This window comes from Acanthaster planci, linkage group LG02 (assembly GCF_054643075.1).
Source record: "Acanthaster planci isolate LZ-2023a linkage group LG02, COTS_SCS, whole genome shotgun sequence".
Taxonomy (NCBI): domain Eukaryota; kingdom Metazoa; phylum Echinodermata; class Asteroidea; order Valvatida; family Acanthasteridae; genus Acanthaster; species Acanthaster planci.
In genome coordinates, this window is record NC_141778.1 from 8,701,467 (window position 1) to 8,721,848 (window position 20,382).

The following is a 20,382-nucleotide window of genomic DNA, read 5'->3' on the forward strand; positions in this document are numbered from 1 at the left end:
AGGGATGAAAATGCTGAATACAATGGTCAGGTTACACATAACTGCGACTCTGGTATAAAATTACATCACACGACGTCAAAATTGGACAGGATCAAACTTGAGTTTTCAAATATACTGACTGCTGGCTGATATCCTATTGGGAAGGGAAAAAAGGCTTACATTTCGGGTGAAAATAGTAAATTGTGTTTGCTCGGCTGGCTATTAAAATAGACAGTATTTGATCACGATTAGAACTGTGTAAAAACTGCCACCGAAGCCTTATTACTTGAAATTAAGATAAAACTATAAAGGCTCAAATACAAGCAAAGCATTTAAGGTCCTTTCCTTCCTAGGATATACCACGATGACAATGCATGTACCACATTAACACGATTTTTTCAATGACTGCAGTTTGGTCATAGGCGAAGTCTATTAAATTTGGAAGGAACAAAAGATTTGGGGCGCTATGGGTGTTATGCTACCCTTACACAAAACTACCATTCTTATGTTCCGCCGGTCGTGGGTGTGGGAGGGGGCGCCACTTGAAAACTCCCCAAAATTGGATTGAATTAACACGCAAGGTACAAGTTCCATTTCTATGCCACATGATTAAGTACATCACACTTAATGCCAATCAGCAACGTCAGAGTATCATTCACAAACATAAAGAATGAAAATTGTGGTGGCAAAGTTCACTTAAGAACAGGTCAAAGGTAACTAATTAGGCCAGAAGCTAATTAAAATTGCCATATCTTTTGACGTGTACTGTACAGCAGATTGGAATGGGCCTTAAAACAAAGAGGGGGTTAACGGATATCAAAAGTCTTGCGAATGTTAGTTCTAACTAGACGTTAAATATGGGAAGAAACGCCAAAATGGTACCTAATGATTAATACCCAAGGACTGATTATCATTGTACTTACGATAGGCACATGTACGAAACTACATGCCGCCTGAATGAGAATTACCAACTTAAAAACGGAAGTTATGGTGGAAAGGCCACTTTGGAATTAGTTTTTCGCCGAGGCCATCATGGCGTAACTGATAACAACGGCCAAGCGATTGGAGCAAAGACCAGCGCCACACATTTATGATACGCCGCAAAGGCAGGGCGTCTTCCAACTTGATTTTACCGGCTCATTTTTTGCTTTATTGATAAGCTTGTAAATGTAAATTTTCGCTGCTAACTAATATACATTTTACCACTTACTTCGTGATATTCTGAACAAGTTAATGTATGCTGACACCATCGTTTATGATTATTTGGCCGTTTGCTTCCGTTTAGGTATGCATATCGAAAAATACAGAAAACAAATTCTCGACAATGTGAAAAAGGCCTCGATCGTGACTAGGGTAGCGTCCAAATCTATTGTATAGGTCTACGTCTGCACTCCATCGGAAATACGCGGAGATGAGCAGACAATAGACCTAGCCATAGCTCTGGAACCCCATTTCGGACACGGCGTAGGCTACGTGTACTGTACTTGTGCTTCTGGTCTTTACTCCAGTCGCTTTGTGGTTTATTCGCTGTGTTTAATGCTGGAAATGCTGGTAAGCCAATACGGCCTTGGAGAAAGGGAACAGGTCAAAAGCCACATTACCAACAACTTTTAATGACCATGGACAGTATAACTTTAAAATCTAAATTCACGATAACTAGGGTTCTTGCGGAAATCCATACTAAAAAATATGAAATAAAAAAGCACTCTCCTGATTGTTGTCTCGCATGTTCTCATGTAAATTACACAAAACTATGAAGACTTTTCCTGTCTTATGAGATCAAACTGTTACTACCTTCAGAAGCAAACGATTTACGGTACAAGTTAAAACTGATTCTTAGGGCAAGAACGTAAGATAGATTCGGGCTTGTCGTAGTTCTCTGTAGTAATGGATAAGGTATGTTTTGCCCCGGTCAATCTTCCCGTTCCTTGTCATCGTCTGATGAAAAGAGCTGTAACTTTGTCTTCAACTGACGACGACAGCTGGAAAACATCATAACTTTCCTTATTATTGGGTATCTCCTTATCTGGTATCAATGCCTCTGGCAGCTGGGGACCGCAGAATCACATGTACACAATCTCATAAGAATCGTTTTCCAATTGCCAACCATCATCTTTTGTAGGATGCTGCTGGATCTCTGTCGAATCCGCATTTGCCAACATTCCTGCGACAAACGACGCCCGTCCGATATGTTGGGAAATCTCTTGAATTATGAGATCATGACCTTCATGGTCCGCCCTTTAGTTTCTTCAGTGGGTCCTCGTTTGCTGATTTTTGGCCCAAAGTTTTTCTCGAAAACTTGGTACCGATGTGCGTCCAAGGATACCACCTTTGCCTTTGCGACATGCCTCCTTGCTGTGAAAGATAGCGGAGTCTGAGTAGTGTAACACTGTATCTAGGTTGTTCTTATAATAGAGGCTAGACAGTGTTACGAAGAAGGAGAATGAGACAACACACCGACGCAGGGGTCTGAGGGGTTGCAAGTGTAGAAGAGAACTCAGACAAACTGTCAAGACTAGCAAAACTGAAACACAGCTTGGGTAAGCGCAAGCCCTAAAATAGTTGATGGGGAGAAAAGGTAAAGTGTTTGTAAAAGTCATCGACCACTTAGATGGACACCACTGATAAAACGTGGCTGCAGACAGGATGTCTGGAACTGGCTAACCACAACTAATGTTTAAGACATTACCACAAACAACACTATTATAACTGTTATCATGGGCAGGGACATCCCGCAATCTAATGGGAAGGATTTGTAATTACTTTCTATAATTTTGGCTTAAAGTAGTCTCTTCGCCATTTCCTCTCGTCATTTCCGTAAAGGCTGTCTATGCCATCCACATGAAGTAATATTCTAGATCACGTATTATACACCCTCTAAAAGTTGCCCCAAATCCCAAAAGATACGTGACGAAAAAATCGTTGACAGCGCACATCATTCTCTACATTTCCAATGTGAAATTATGGGCCTGAAGAGAGATACACACGGTCATTTTAGGGATTGCCAAACCAACCATTTTGCAACCTAAAACACCAACTCCTAGTAGAAACAATGAGCCTTTTCCCGTTGCAGTTGGGGGGCCTACTGGAAAACAAACATATCATTTCTGACTCGCTAGCGCACTAAATTTTTAAATTTTTTCTAAAAATTTGATAGGCCTACTTTTTGGAGGGGTTACAATTCCTTCATATATTCGCAGGTTGTGGCTTCCTGAGTGTTGTCAGTGATGTTGTGTAGCAGCAGTACCAGAATTGTGTGCGGAGCTTTGGCCCATAATCAATCGCAGCTGGCCATGTATGACCACTGACATGTTCTGAAGTGGCCTTTTCACCACTTTCCCGATTTGACGCTTGCAATCTGGAATCAGGGCAACATTCTCGACAATTCTGTTGTGGTTTTAAGCACGTGTGTTAATTAAAACGTTAACAAAGGGTAGCAAGATCTTTGACCTATTCTCATCTGGCCTTTCCACCACAATTTCTGTTCTTAAGTTGATAATTCTCATTCAGGTGGCCCAGTTCTACAAAGCCCACGTGTTTTGTACATGTACCTTCCATGTTAATTAAAACGTTAATTAGAAGTAATTAGGTACAGTATGGCATATTTGACGTATTCTTTAGGCTAACACGTCAAAAGATATGGCCATTTTAATTAGTTTCTGGCTTAATTAGTGACGTTTGACCTATTCTTAGGTTGCCTTTTCACTACGATTTTAATTCTTATGTTACTGATTCTCTAGCTTCTTTATTTGATTTCAAACGTGTACCCATCACGTTAATTAAAACCCTAATTAGCGTCCTTCTAAAGTGATAATTCTACCAGACATGTTCTTGTCAGGCTGCTGATTGCATTAAGTGTGGTGTCCTTAATCATTTGGCATAGAAATGGAACTTACACCTTGCATGTTAATGTAATCCAACTATGGGGGTTTTCAAGTGGTTCCCCCTCCCACACCCACCACTAGAAGAATGGCAGCTAGTTCTGCATAAGGGTAGGCAACTACTCCTATACTCTTTTAAACTGCTTTAAACTCCTTTCGTTTAAGGCTTACCAACAAATCCACAAGATAACCACATGTCTTGTTCATGTGAGCAATGTGATTCGTCTGTGAGTCGAGGTGCCGGTAGCAAGGAGCAGCCACCTGCTGTGATATTCGCCGAGTGCGTCTCACACGCGGCCAGATATTGCACGCTGGTAAGATTAACCAGAGACGAGGTGTCGGTGCGCTCCGACCCGGCTGCCTCCTTGCCGCACGCGAATGGGTACCCTAGCCGTCTGCACATTTGGTAGGCGACGGCGTCTGGCTCCCATGGACTGTAGCACACAGCTGTCCAACTGGAATCAGGAGACGGGCGAATTAACACTCTGCCCTCGTTTGGAGTGGTGTCGTTCACAAGTTTTATATCGAGATCTTTTATATCTACAAAATCTGCATTGGCAATAAAAAAGAATTACCGTCAGATTACACATAAGGAAAATATTGTCGTGATTATCTTAATTAAAATTGTTGACCTTTGTTCCACTTTGATTAGCTTTAATTTTTTCACGGATTTTAGCCGAAAACGGTGATACAGAAAGAAAGCGACTTCAATATGCAGATTGTCAGTTCATATTAATGTATGATGTCCGTTGAAGGTTTGATGTCACATTTAAATATGTCCGATTTCTCCATTATTTCAAATTAAAAAGATATATTTGGAACAAAATAAAATCTGAAAAGTGTCATCATGGCTACTTGTATTACACTGTAAGCAGCAAATTAAGCTGGTGGGCTTCAAAACGAAAGCCAAATATTACCATAAATAGTAAAAACTTCGGCAGTTTCCAAAATAAGTAGTTACCAATAGTCTTTTCAAAAGGAGGTAACAGACGGTGTTTTAAACCTCTCCAAACGACGATGTAATGCTCAAACTGAAACCTACTCCTTTTTTCAATCATGAGTCTGGTCCAAACTCTAAAACAAAATGTAACCATCACAAGTCTGATGATGTAACCTATTTACCAATAAGCTGTAGATTACTTGTTTGAAATGAAACTACAAAAACGAACATAGTACTGATGAAGTGCAGACTTTCCATCTTTGTTGGTGGTTTGTGTTACTGCAATAGGTGCCGACTAGATATTCCTTTGACCACTTTGGAGATTTGTGACTGTTCTACCAAGCAGATTTAGCTCTGGATTGGTCAGTACAAGTTTTCCTTTAAACGGCTGCAACACGACTGAAGCTGGGCAATCTAAGTACTAGCAACTGTTGTCCTCTCGAGATTAATAGCCTGACGTCAATATAAACTTGTGCATACATTATTTATTGTACTTTGCAGGTCAAGCACCCTATTTCCTGTCGCTAGATTAATTATATTCATAGCGTTTGACTTTTCAGTTTTAATAATTCTGGCTCGATGCACACAAGAAGAGGGAATGCTGATTGTTTGGGTTAGAAGTAATTATCCATAATTTTCAGAATGACGACTTCGATATCCAGTTCATAAGATGATTTAACTCGTTGATAATCCGCAACACATCTGGTCAGGCAAATGAATTCAGATAATTGTGGTACAAGCAACGCACTTATCAAAGATTTGTGCACCACACGCAGATGTACCGCATTAATTTTAACAGACGTCCTGTTACTTAATAGACTTCAGTATAAATTAGATATGAAAGGCTGTAGTACCTGCAGCGGCAGAGTGGCCATTTACACTAGAGGCTAAATTGAACACACTGATTGGCATTAGTACATGTATGGCTTATTTTATTGTGGTGTGTCTCCATCCTACACTTTACCTTTTTTCTGACCATTTTTAGTGCTTGTTGGAGCATTAAAAACTTGTCTGTGGACCCATAGTTGTTTGTTGCATCTAGAGTCTTGCATTCATTCCTCCTGATTTCTCTGATTATTTTCAAGCTGTATTACCATTTGTTCTCACCACCCAGGTTCTATCCTTGAAGTGTGCTTTTTGGATGATCTCAATGCAGATGCACCCCAATTCAACACCTTTGATAAATTGACACGTTTTTCAGCATTGACTCAAATTATCTCCATTCCAAAGAGGAAAACAAATCTAAGTGCGACCTGTACTGAACATAACTTGATCGCACTGTGATGTAAATTTGCATAAATAGCTGCAACATCATTTAATATTTTTTGGTGCTCTTAAGTCGGTGAAAGTTCCCAACCAACTCAGATCTGCCCGATCTTTTACAAGATCATGACCTGAGCACGTTTTCATGGAACCCACTGCAGTTTGCTGATATTCTTACGAGGCGTGGAGCTCCTTGAAAACAACTATTTCTGAAATCTTGCCATATCCACGACCCCATTAAAGTGTTGAGATTGTTGTCGAAAAAGGATAACTGGACAAGCGGGATATCTTGAAATGAGACGAAGTGCAATAAAGCCCGACACAACTCAAAGGGAGGATCATGTCAAGCGAGCAAAGACTCTTCATAATACACTGAACAATATTGAGCAATCAAATTAAAAAGCCAGTATTATAATCAAACTATCCGCACAATTCAACAAAGTTCTAGTTCTAGATTTTTAACAGCTTTACTCGACGACAATGTTGTTTGGGTCGACCCAACGACTCGCAAAATTCCAGCAGCCTTCAATGACCATCTTGTTTGAAAAATCCCTCTGGAACAATTTGTGTGAACTATATTTCGGGGTTTACCTTGATCTTAATCCCAATGGACTGGCCACATAAATATGTAATCATATCAAAAACCAATCGTATCGGTGTACCAAGCAAAGCTGTGAACATTTATTTTCACGATGAATCTCGTCTTTCAGTCAAGTTTCTTCCGTCAGATTGATAAATGCGGCATAGTTTGGACCAACGTTGCTAATACTCGTATTAAAATCATGACGACAAGCCCTCGATCATTCAAGTTGGATTGTTTTGAGTGCAGATATGGAACATCAACTTCAGACATATTTTAATCATCCGAACTGGACAGCATGACAAACACTAGAGTGTCACATTTTAATTAAGAACATGTTTTAATCACATTTTTTCCCGAATAGCGTTACCTGACAGCAATATTCATCAGGATCAATGTTCAGTAGTGCACAAGACCCAGTACTATTGGGGATGTTGTCCTACTACGTCTCAAAACCGAATCTGGCAGAAAAACCTTCCGATATTGGGTTGCCCAAGCCTTGAATAAAGGTCCAATAAAGGTTAAAATCCATTTACCACAGCTTTCCAGGCAATTATCACCTATATAACTCCACATTTGACTTTCACATGAATTTGTTAAATAAAGTTACTTTAGATCGTCATTTGTAGTGTAAATGATGTCCAAGGGATTGAATATGTGCCTATTGTTGGGCACTAGCTACTGGATTAAATATCTATGTATGTTTATGTTTACTTTCAATTAACAACTGAACTACTTTTTAATCCTCTACAATTTCAAAATAACTTTTGTTTTATGCTGTACAAAAGAAATCATGCGTGTATGAAAATTTCGATTTTGTATTTCTTTATATTCTATCCGCGCGCTTTTCTTACTGGGAATCATACAGGAACTGTCATGATATCAGGATTAAATGGGCCAATCAGTATAAAGAAGAAAGAAGTAAATACATGTAAATAAATGAGACGGAAATGGTAAATTAATTGTACTTTGAGTAGGCCTACTCCTGCATGTATTTCCTATAGTCCTTGGCCGTTGTGGAAAGCCAGTTTTGATCTTCGGAAAGCATGTTTAAAGTGACAAATGCCTGAACTTCCAACAACGACCAAGGCTTACTTAATTTGGCTGTCGTTTTAACACAAACCAATAAGAGAACAATATTGTGGTGGTATTAGATTCAATCTTATATGCGGTGAGACACGTTGGTATCCCATGCATTATTGATTTGTAAAGAGTTTCATAAATCTTATCTTTACTTCTGTATCGCATCATCACTGTGCCCTTTTGATGATATTTTGAAGCGTTGGACAGCAAAGCCTTTATAGCTGCTTGCTCTAATATGCGTGATGTTATTTGGAAATTAATTGTTTTATCCTTTCGTCGTTTGCCTAAAAGGAACATCATACAAAGGTCTGATAAATGCAGTTGTGATTTGCAGTAAAACCTTCAAACCAGTCAATATAATATGTGTTCCACCTCAAAGAAAAACGCTATTTTCCAGTTCAGTGAAACGCAATTTAAATTTGCAAGACTTCCTCTGCTTTGTTTTTTAGAAGTTCCACCTTACTCTTTTTTTGCTCCACAAAAAGAAGCATGTTGATTGATGGTAATGCTTGTTAAAAGCTTTTTGCCTTCAAAGTTGATTAAATTTGGACAGAGCTGGGTTTCTTTATGTATCAGATAATAGTCTGATTATAGTATCAGACAATCTGCAAAATCTTTCCATATTATCCAAGCACTCGGGAAAGTCATATGGTTCATGGATTCCATTTTAAAGACAAATTAAACAAGCTGCGCTTTGAGAGTTGAAATGAATGTTTTCTTCATTTTTGCATGCAAAACGTGTACACGACCTTCAAAGGTTCAAACAAGTCCTTCTAGAGACCTGTTCGAGCCAATGTAGTAGCCTTATAGTATCGGTATGTACAAGTAAACCGTGAACGTGGTGATCTCTCTCTTGGCTGTCACTCCTGCTGTCACTTCGGCAGTGTCGTTGATAAGCGTAGAGCCCAATGTGCTGGGAGCATCGTCTGTCGCAGTGTCGGCAGCAAAAGAGAAGGGTGTGGGTTTGATGATCGGCGACTGAGGCAGCCCTAGCAACATGCTTTCGACTGCGCTCAGCTTTCTCCTCAGCCAAACGGTCATCGATGAGGGTAACAGAACCTCTGACAACAAATCCCTACCTTCAGCGGTCACTTGCTCTATCTTCCCAGGAGTCGACGTCGATGGCACAGACCTTCAGATGTCTTTTGAGACAGTCCCTGAAGTTAAGCTTCGGTCTACCTTTGCTTCTTGCACCTTTGACCAGTTCACCATAGAAGACAGCCTTGGGAAGCCGTGAGTCCTCCATGGGGACTACATGGCCGCTCAATCGTAGTTGGCTCGCGTGAGTAGTGCCTCAACACTTGGTATGCCTACTCATCTTCTTACTTCTACGTCGCTAATGCTAATGATGTCTTATCTGGTAAGTCTGAACGCGTTGGAGTCTCTTGATGTGGCGACGGTACAGGATGAAGGTTACAGAACAGTAGAGAAGGCAGGTGAGGACCACTGCAAGGTACACCTTGCACTTGGTTGTTAGCTGGATACCATGTCTTTGCCAGACCATAGACTGAAGCTTTGCAGAGGCTGCTGTGGCTGCACTGATGCGCCTCTCCACTTCATTTTCCAGGTTTTTATCACCGGAGACTTTGCTGCCGAGTTAGGTAAAGCTGTGCACAGCTTGGAGTTGGTTTCGATCTAAGCTTTCCATCTAAGCGTATACTGTGATAAACACCGCTCTGCTGCGGACACAGTTCTTGGACAGCACTGAGATAGATGGAGAATGGGCGGGAACCAACACACAGCCTTGCTTGCCGCCTTGGTTCACAATTAACTGGTATGAGAGTGTGCCGTTAAGGGAGACTTGGGCCATCATGATAGTGTGAATCTGAGAGATAAGAGTGACGCTGCCTTCAGGACAGCCATTGCGAAGCACAAGAGACCAGACCAGAGATACTCCCTGTTCACAGTATCAAAATCTTTAGTGAGGTCGATGAACACTATGTACAAGGGTACGTTCTGTTCGATGGCTTTCTCTTGCAGCTGCGGATGCCACACTGCAACTCTGGGAAAACTGCATCAAGGATGGTTTTGAGGCGTTTCAGAATCACTTTGCCAAGCACTTTGCCATCGGTTGATATAAGTGATCCTGCTTGTTGCCTTTCTTCTTGAAGATGGGGATGACGGCAGCATCCTTGAATTCCTGTGGCACAGACTTCTCATTCCAGATAACTGAGATGACGTCATACAGAGCACGGGTGATCTGTTCTCCATTCTTGTAGGTTTCCGTTTGGATGCCATCCATTCCGGGAGACTTGAGGCCTGTCAAACTTCATCTATGAGCAGAGGGTCATCATCACTAAGAAACACTGGACGCTAGTGATTCAGTCAAGAATCGAGATATCAGCATTTGGTCTTTGGTTCTGGAGCTGGGGAAAGTGTGTCTGCCATCGTTCAAGGATATCACCCTGTTCAGTCAAGAGAGTATTGCCATTAGTTGCAAGCAGAAGGCTGGACTGAGTTTCTCCATGGTCAAAGACAGTCTTCACTTCTTGGTAGCAGCCTCTGGTGTCTCCAATGTCTGGCATTCTCTGGATCTGATCCCACCACTCGTCTTACATGTTTGTGAGCTTGCGTTGCAGTTTTGCCCTCACTCTGGTGAACTCAGATCTGGATCTTTGGCAGCTGGGCTTGGCAAGACAGGCATGGGTAGGCTTTGCGCTTGTCTTTAAGGAGTTCTGAGATTTGAAAGTCAGAGTCATCGAACTAGTCCTGATTCCTACGCCTTGGGTGCCCCAGTACTTCTTTAGCAGCTTTGTAAAGACATGAGTTGAAGTTCTGCCACTCATCAGCAGCAGTGGATTTGGTGGTTGGAGAGAAGCGCTGACAGAAGGTAGTGGTGAGGTCTTTCCCACCACTGGACACCTTGAGTCGACCGACGTTGAGCTTCTTGCTTGGGCCCGGGGCTGATCTCTGTCCAGGCCGGTGGATGGAGACCTTGAGTCGGCACCTGATCATGTAGTGATCAGTGTCACATTCTGGGCCTCCCATGGCCCTAGTAATGCATGCGTCACGGGTCTTGTTCTGGCTTATCAGAATGTAGTCCAGAAGATGAGCGTGTCCAGATCTTGGGTGCCTCCATGAGAAGTGATGAACAGGCACGTTGAACAGGGTGTAAGTCACTTTGAGTGAAAACTCGTTGCACAGCTGCAGTAGGAGCTTTCCTTTTGCTGTTGTAAGATCCTCGTCCAAAACTGCGGAGGACTCCTGGGCATACATCTTGGTTGCGTCCGACACTGGCGTTAAAGTCTCCAAGCACCATAACTGTATCTGTGGTGGTTATGTTCAGCAACACTTCTTTGAGTTCAGAGTAGAAAGTAGCTATGTGCGCAGGGTCATGACTCATCGTCAGAACATACACACGGAACAAGGTCATGTGTGTGGTGGGGGAGATGGCAAGACGTGGGGTCATCAGTCGGTCAGACACTGGGGGAGGCAGCTCAGTCAGCTGGGGGAACAGCCGATTAGTAATGGCAAAACCAGTGCCAGAAGTACCCAGTAGCCTTGATCCCATGGGGTTACCGTACCACAACAAGGTGTGGGTCTCCTCCCTCCTTTCTCCTGTGTCTGGGAGCGTCATCTCTGAATGCGCAGTGATGTCCTCGCCAAAAGCATCGAGCTCCTTGCCAAGCAAAGCAGTTCGTCTCTTGGGGAGGTTGGGGTTGTCGTCGAGGAGGGTTGGCACGCTCCAGCATGCGACCTGTAGCTTTGATTTGCGGTTCCGCCCACTGAAAAGGAGAACCCACTGACCTTGGGCAGCCAGCCAGGTTGATTGAAGGGTGAGCATTTTTTACCTCAAGTTTTTAGAGCCGCCCTTGGATTGAGGCTGGTGGGGTATCCCTTGAAAAAGGCCGCCTGGTCGCTCAGGAAGGACCTCACAGCACCGTCACCCGTCGGAAGCTGTGCAACCATCACTCCTGGTCCGCACAAATGCAAGAAATTTTCCTTGCTTTTCATAATGCAGCAACACCAGTGACGTGTCGAGCTTGCAGGTGTCGGGGGCAAATTAAAAAACAAATGCACTCTCGGGCTCATTAAAAACATGAGAATGGGCGAAGAAAAATATTGCCTATTAATTGACAAATGAATATACCGATTAGTTTCCTTCCTACTCACCTATGAAGTATTCTCAGTTGAAAAAAAGAATTAAAAAAATCCATCAGCCCCCGCTGGATACGACACTGAGTAACAGCAGAAATTACTGTACACATAGGAGAGAAAACCATTGTCGTCCCCTTGCTGATACGTCGTATAATTATAATGCAATTACTGCGGAATCCACAGGAAAATACGAAGCCAATTATTTTTTAAAATTCATTTTGGCTAGAGTGAAAACGATTAATTTTCAAATTTCAATGGACAGACAGGGAATGACTAATGTTGTTCTGTGAATAATTTGCATTCCCCCTTGCAATTCCCACCCCCTGCATTTGCGTTATGTCATTGCCATGACTATCAGGAGTTCGAAGGGAATGATATGCGCAGTAGGTTTTCCTATTACTGTTTTCGTAGGTTTTGACGCTTTATAATGCATGAAGTAACAATGGGAGGTACACAAAGGAAAGAAAATGGTTGCCTTCCCCTTCGAGCAAAAACGATTCGTTTCCAAATGTTAATGGATAGACAGGGTATAAACATTGTTTTGTGAAAAAATTGCAATTACCCCCTTATCCCCCCTGCGTTTGCATCAAGGTTCAAATAGAAGGATGCACAAAAGGTTTTCTAATTATTTCTTGTATTGGCCTTCTACAGCACAGTGACTGAAAAAGAAATGGTCTACAAAGCGTCTCCAGAAGAAGTGGCATCCGTTGAAAGAATAGAGGAAAAGCCAAATCGAAACAAAGACGTCTACCTCTGTGATTCGAACTGTTTACAGCATTCATGTACATGTAGTGACATCATGCACTTAGTACAAGATTAGAGCAGTGATTCGAAATAATTTTTGTTTTAAGTATCAAATTGTATAAGCCCTGCATGTAACGATGTTTACAGACGCTGTTATATTCCGCAGTAGTAGGGATTGGACAGTTCTGGTCTACCTCCCCTTTCACCCACTCACTCACTCACCTTGACCTTTTGACCCCGGCGCACTTTTTCCTGTAAACAACTCGTGATGTGCGCCGATCATACAAACAATCACTCTCAAACAAAAAAGGGACTTCTTGTCGCTACAAGTCGAGACTTGCCCGACCTGAACTCGTGACCTCTACTTAAAGCGTTGGTATGCTCTAAGCAAAATACGCTATGTTTACAACTGCCTTAAATAAATGGCCTATATATAAAAATAACAATATATAAAAAACATGTCAAGTCAATAAAAAATTGAGAGAAATTTTCAAAACCTATATATAAATAGAGACATGAGCAACCCACAACACCGACCACTACTACCAACCTTTAATCGATTTAAGAAGGCGTTTTTAGAAGATTTTGTCAAGCGGTATAACATCCCATTACCGGCACCCAAGCGTAAATTTCACACCAAACCCGAGCTCATTGAAGTCATACGGGCAGACCAAAAACAATTTAGGGACCTCCCGCGCCAGTCATGTCGTCAGCTGTTGAAAACGGTTCAAAAATATAATATTTCTTTTGCACACAAAGACAGATATGTTAAACAGGACTTTATTGAAGCGATTAAAGCTTACACTCAACCCGAGGAAATTGCGGAGGCCGACATTAGAAACGTGAGGCGCTTTAAAGGTAACTACCGCAATTGGAAATTGATACCCCGTTTCTTTGAATATGACCTCGTGCCCTTTTTTGATTTTTACAAATTTTTCATGGAGAAGAAAGCGTTGGAGGAGTTAAAGAAAGCGGGTTCGTACAAATTGCAAACGGCTCTAAAAGTGCAGTTCAGATCGGAGAAACCTGAAAAAAAAAAGAATTTGGCGTATTTACCTTTCCGAGCGAAAATAAATTAGTCGCAACCAAAGCCGACGTGAAAGAGGCACTCGCTGAGCAGAGAGAAAAACAGATAGAGGACGTAGATGCTCATACACAAAAAGGTTCTGGTTGGATCTTTGATAAAGTAAAAGCTTTTTACATCAACGTGGTTAAATACAACAAGGTGGGCGCCACGTATATTCTACTACCAAAGTATTTGAGGGACAAAAAAGCAATCATAAACGTCCAAAACAAAGATCAACAGTTTATCTGATGGGAACTGAGAGCGGCTTTAAAGTTATATTCTGACAAAGTTAAAAGTCAGTTAGAAAAAAGTTTAAATTACAAAATACATGACGAACGAACATCGACTTACACAGAAGCAGACTGTCTAAATTTGACAAACCTAAGCTTTCCGACACCCATATCTCAAAACGTCTGAACCTAAACAAATTCTACAATTAAATTTAATTCATTTTACCCGAGATGAAAAGAGTCACTACTGCTGGATTAAAAACTTTTCTCCGTTGACGGGTGATATCGATCATCACGATGGTAAAAAACACTGGTGCTTCAAATGCTTGTCACATTTTCAAGAGGCAGAAAACTTGCTCGGCACAAAGAAGATTGTAACGGAATTGACACGCCGGCTTCTAAAGTCAAATTACCCGCCAAAGGCGAAAATATTCTCAAGTTTAAAAATTATAAAAACAAACAAGCCGCCCCTTTTGTCATTTATGCTGATTTTGAGTCTGAAAAAATACCGCCGACGGATACAAACACGGTCAAAACACAAATTCATAAGCCTTGCGGATACTCATACGCGGTCGTCAGATGCGACGGGATTTGCACTTCAAATCAAACTTACAGGGGTGTTGACGCGGCTACCAAATTTGTTCAATCGCTTTCTGAGGAAGCAGACAAGATCAACAAAACGTTTAAAAATAAAGAGCCGTTGGTCTGGTCACCAGAGTTACAAAAAATCTGCGAAAATTGTAATCGCTGCTGGATCTGTGAAAAGCTTATCGGCAAGACAAAAGAATCTCAGTGTCATTGCCAAATTCCAAATGAATCAAAGAAAGGTGCCGAGCAAATTACAAATCGACGGTACCAATTAAGGAATGCAATCTTTCCTTTATCGAAATGTATCGCATAAAGACCAAGCAAAATAAACCGATCTATTGCGGAGTAAGCGTCCTCGACGTATCTAAAACTTTAATATACGATTTTTACTACAACGAACTGAAATCAACTTTTGGTGAAAAAGTAAATTTACTTTCCACGGAAACTGATTCTCTGTTAGTTCAGATTCAAACTGACGATTTAAAAGGCTACCCGAGTAAAGCGTATATTATTTGACTTTACTAATTACCCGCCCGATCATCGACTTTACGATTTAAAAGATAAGAAAGTCATAGGCAAAATGAAAGACGAATTTGGCGGCCAAACAATTTTAGAGGTCGTTTGTATACGCCCAAAAATGTATTCGATCTTAACTACCGATCAAAATTTAAAGAAGCCGAAAGCGGTCACAAAAGTAGTAACCCAAAAGAACCTAGCCCACGAGATGTATAAAAGCTGCCTATTTGAACGAAAGCAGCATTTCAATAAACAGCACCTATTTAGATCAGATAAACATCAGATATTCACGGTGTAGCAAAATAAGTTGAGCCTCTCACCGTTAGACACAAAGCGCTACATATTATCAAACGGGGTTGGTACGTTGGCTTACGGGTATTATCAATCGAGAATTAGAGGATTCAAAGGAACTGACCTCGAGCGAGCTAAGCAATATTTAAGCCGAGGAGATGCTCTGCTACAAAAGAACAACGCGAATCTTTTATTTATCAAAGGGGTTTACAACTCAAATTTTAAAGACAAAGAAAAGGCTCTCAATTCGATTTTTGCGCAGTTAAGACTCGAGAGGTATTTGGTATCCTTGGGTACGACTTGCAGTTTCTCTTTGACAAAACTCCTATTTGTCCCGTTCAACAGGTAATATAAAGTGGGACCCATTTTTACCCTTTTACCGTGAATTTGTTTCACCCGTGTAAATTGACTGGTGCGCTTTTCCACTTGATGAACGTCCACGGGCCAGACAGAATCTGCCGCCCTTCTGACGGTGCCGCCCTCTTGCTCACCCGGGTAATATAAATATCGAACGACCATGTCTGTAGGTAATTCACGCGACGCACTTTTAACATGTGCACTCGGTGCTTGTTTCACTCGGTCTAATTTTATAGCTTCTGCAGGAAAGGCATCGATTAAACGCGTTCTTTCCTCGTTTAACGATTTCACGTCCTGGGGCAAACGTTCGACCCATTCCACGTTACGCTCACCAACCTTTAACATTTCTTGAGTCGGCGTCTAAAAACTGCTCGCGCAATCAAAGGCGAAAGACACGGAGTAACCATTACCCATAACCCGAGTACGATAGCCGCGGGTCACACGTTAAACTAAAATTGCCGGGTTTAGGCACGGCGACGTAATTGTACCCGTACCGCCAAACTGGCTTTTAAACTCGATCTAGACGGGGCCTCGGATGATAACTGGACCGTGTATAACAGCTTGGCGCGAAATTTAATCTCAAAAATCAGCGTAAGCTTACAGGGAAACAAAATCGTCAGTTACCTAGATGCAGACGTGTTTCATAATTTTGAGGACAACTGGCTACCTCTGTCGCCGAAAAATATGGCGTACTTTGGTTTGGAAAAGGAAAGAACCACTGACGTATCAATTGACTTTTAACGGGCACGATAAAGTCGTCAACTCGTCAGACACCGCGGCCAAATATGCAATTTCGAATTTGACCCTAGAATACGAAGTCGTCACCAATTGGGACCTGGTTCAAGCCCTGAGGAGCAAAAAACTATCTATTACCTATTCGACCGGATACACTCGTGGAAAAAAACAAGCAGTTAATAAGTCGGACACGTTATGGAACATCCGCATCGACCAGACGATCAAGAGCTTGAAAGGCGTGTCGTCAGGAGACGTCAGGAGACAGTCTCCTGACGACGGACAGAGCACACTGTCCGAAACGTTGAGCCTCTCCGGTTCTTATCAGAACCACACAGACTCAAAAAGAGATATTGGATGGTGCTTACCGCAAGCTTTCCATCTTAGTCGTCTAAGATTTTGATTTTGTATAGAGATCCGGCTATTAAAAGCCAAATCAATTGTAGTCGCAGGGATTGTTTAAATATCAACATTGGAACGAGGTGACAAAATACTTTGGAGATTCAGACACGGAATCGGCGAGAGCGGTGGTGAAAAATTTAAACTTAACCGGAGTAGACATAGATATAGTAGATAAATACGCCTTGTGGCTCAATTTCAGAAGTTCTGACGATAACTCGGCTCACGGACTGGTAGACCTTTAGGCGGCGGAGGGAATATCTCGATTCAAATGGAACGACAAGCTGAAACCGCGGGACCTTTGACGATGTACGTGCTTTTGGTGATGGATGCTCAGTTAATGGAGGAAGACGGAAATTTAAAAAGTTTGGTCTATTAAATCGAGTTTAAATTAAATGAGTCAGATGTTTAAAAATCCACATCTCGCCTTAATCGTCAGGTCAGGTAAAACTCAGTGGATATTAAATTTATTGGAAACTGAATACTGATTCACGTTTGAAGCTATCGTGATCATCTGTCCGACTTTATTTAAGAACGAAACGTATTTAGATCGGCTGTGGGTTTATACCGACGAAGACGTTTATTTAGCGACTTGGATCGAGAAAAGTTGGAGTTAAACGAAGCGATCGATCTTTATCAAAAAATATTTGATGGAATAAGTACGCTTTTTATAGTCGACGATTGTGCAGCTGATCAATTCATCAAATATCAAAAGAGGTCTAAGGTGAGTAACACGAGTGCTTTGAGTAAGATGGCCTTTAGCGGTAGATATTATTTGCATAGCTGTTGGCTATTAACTCAGAAGTACAATTCTGTTTTGAAATATTTTCGCGAAAATACGGCATGGACCGCTTTATTCCATTACAAAGATAGAAATAGCTTTGACCAATGTCTGGACGAGAACGATGTGATCCCAGACGAGAAACAAGAGGAAATTAAAAACTATTTACGTGACGTAAAGTTTAGTAAATTGGTGTTGAATACGGAACCGCCGGTATATTATTATTTATCGAGAGAAAAAATGATAAAATGCGTAAATGAATCTAATATAAATTTAAATGGAGAATAAAATTTGTTATCGATGTCGTAAGTTAAAAGCGCTGGAATGTTTTAAAGTTACGGATAGTGGCAAACTTTGCGCAGGATGTATCAGCTGTAACACTGCGGCAAAGATTTCTAATAATCGGTGTAAATGTCTTCATGGTAAACGAAAGTCTCGTTGCATTGAATGTAACGGTTCTGAAATATGTATACACGGTAAGCAGAGATATCAATGCATCGAATGTAATGGCTCGGGGTTTTGTATTCATAGAAGGCAAAGATCTCAATGCGTTGAATATAATGGTTCGGGGGTTTGTATTCATAGAAGGCAAAGATTACAATGTAAAATCTGCAGCAACGCTAATAAAGTTACGATTAATCGTTGGTTGTATGGTTCTAAACATCACGATAAAAAAAATAATCTATTTAACCCAAAAAATTTATCGATCAAGAATTTTCACAGGAATTGGTCGACGACCATGAATTTTGTTATTACAACGACTGCCACGTAAAACTGCAATATATAGAGCCAAGAGACGATCAAGCGACGATTGAGAGATTACATACGAACTTTGGACACGTGAAATGGAATTGCGTGTTGGCTTGTCGTAAGTGCAATTTAATGCGCAAGTGCAATATGGTTCCCAAGTCAACTGACTTGTAAGCTAGTTATTAAGTACTTAGTAATTACTTATTCCTGCTTATAGCTAGGCTCACGAAGCCTAGCTATAAGCTAAATTTTATTTTACTTATATTAAATGATAACCCAGTTACAATACGTTCAACTAGTTACCAAAACCCTGTTGCAATACGTCAAGCTCGTTACCGAGCTAGTTATCGCAGCCAACTTGACCTACTATACAATCGAATACCTAGGCATTAAACAAACGTTCAACAATTTAAAAACTTCTATATAAAAATGGACGACATCAAAACTATTCTCGCTGATTCAAAAGTCGACACAACTGAATCCAAACCTAACGTTTTACTCTGCTCGATAGCTGCATCAGGCGAAAAAAGTAAGAAGTATCTCGGAAAAGAATTTACGGTTAAAGAAATCGAGACCAAGAAAAGCTTTTCGATCTGTACAAATTTAAATTTGGTTGCGAAATCGTGAAAACCCTCGGTAATACTTTAGTTTATTCTCACGTTTGCTTGGAATTGCAACCCCGATCGATCTCTTTGGGTTCAACGTCAACTGAAAACCAAAGAAACACTAACCAAAGATCTAAACCACGATCCGATTATTAGTCAGACGATGGGGCACTTACTTGCAGAAAGTTGTTATAAGTACGGAGTCTATCTATCGCCATTGACAGCTATGCTAATTACAACAAAGCATCTTGAGTTCAACAAGAGTCCCCTTATTATAATAGACGATGTCAACCAGCGAAGTAAAAGCGAGCCCGAACAAAGCGAGCTCAGCGAACGAAGTGAGCACCCCAGCGAACAGCCCGGTAAAGACCATAACTATAGCTAAAACCCGAGACGAGTCGTAACAAAAAGATGAAGCAGCAGGTCGCCAAGATGAAATTAGCGAGCGATATCAAACGGCCATAGAAAAATAGAAATTTAATATTTGGTGGATTGTCGATTGGGCGCTCGCGGTATATTTAATTTGGCAAAACCGACCAACTAAATTACAAGAACCAATTAGACCAACCAAATTAAAAGAACCGATTAAAAGCGACCGACCTGAAATTTTGGTTATGGATTAAATTTGGATTTAGTTTGGAAAAGTTTAAAAACTCCGTAATATTAAATATGAATAACGCTAAAACAATCGATGTGAATGGAATGACCAATACGGTTTACGACGGCGCTGTAGATTCAGCGATTTCCATAGGTTACGCTGTTTTATTTTTTCTTTTAAAGGAGGTGCCGTCGGTTGGGTCGCTTGTCGATAAGCGGGCGGTAGGTCTTCGAACTTAACCGACTATGTAAAACGTACTCGCCAGGTTTTTTTATAAGATTTTTTTTAAAACCGCCGCCCGTTCGTTGGCTAGCGCTTCTGCTCGCTCGTTGACTTGGCTTTCAAATTCTTCTTTACTGCTTGCTTCGCTTGCTTGTAGTTTAGTGCTCGCGTTGGACCTAATTTTTTCTTTCATTTCGTTAATTTTTTTAAGCTCGGTTAAAATAAGTATAAATTCCTCCTGCGATATATCACCGTCTTCAATCGCGTGAGATACGTATTCTTCGATGGTGTTTAATTTAGTGTCTGCCACCATTCGAATTTGGTCGTGTTTTTTAGTTTTGTGGTTGAGTCTACGGGCGGCGTACTTTAGAACCGCGTAAGCACCGAACGCACCGATAGCTATGCCTTCCATCACAAGTCCAACGGGCCCAGTAACGACGCCCAAAATGGCGGGAATGCCAACGGCTGCCGAGCTCGCGCCCAATGCTTCCACGCCGTACTCCACGTAACCTAGCGGGTAAAAGTCATTTGATCTTTTTATAGCTAGCTTCCCGCGCGTCGCGTTCTCTTTGAAATTGGGATTTAATATCTTCGATCTTTTTGAGTCTGTGAATTTTGGTTTCTGCTTGTTCGGCCGAGTTTAAAGTCAAATCTGGGTATACGTTAGTTGTCATCTTTT

The 20,382-nt window shown here is 41.3% G+C and overlaps 1 protein-coding gene across 1 annotated transcript in view; it reads right to left on the minus strand.

Moving 5' to 3' along the window:
• Positions 1-20,382, minus strand: part of LOC110979529 (uncharacterized) — a 36,436-nt gene that overhangs the window by 8,122 nt on the left and 7,932 nt on the right. The window contains exon 2 of the mRNA XM_022235395.2: positions 4,032-4,409. Within this exon, the coding sequence (XP_022091087.2) occupies positions 4,032-4,409 (378 nt within the window). The remainder of the gene's footprint in view (positions 1-4,031; positions 4,410-20,382) is intronic.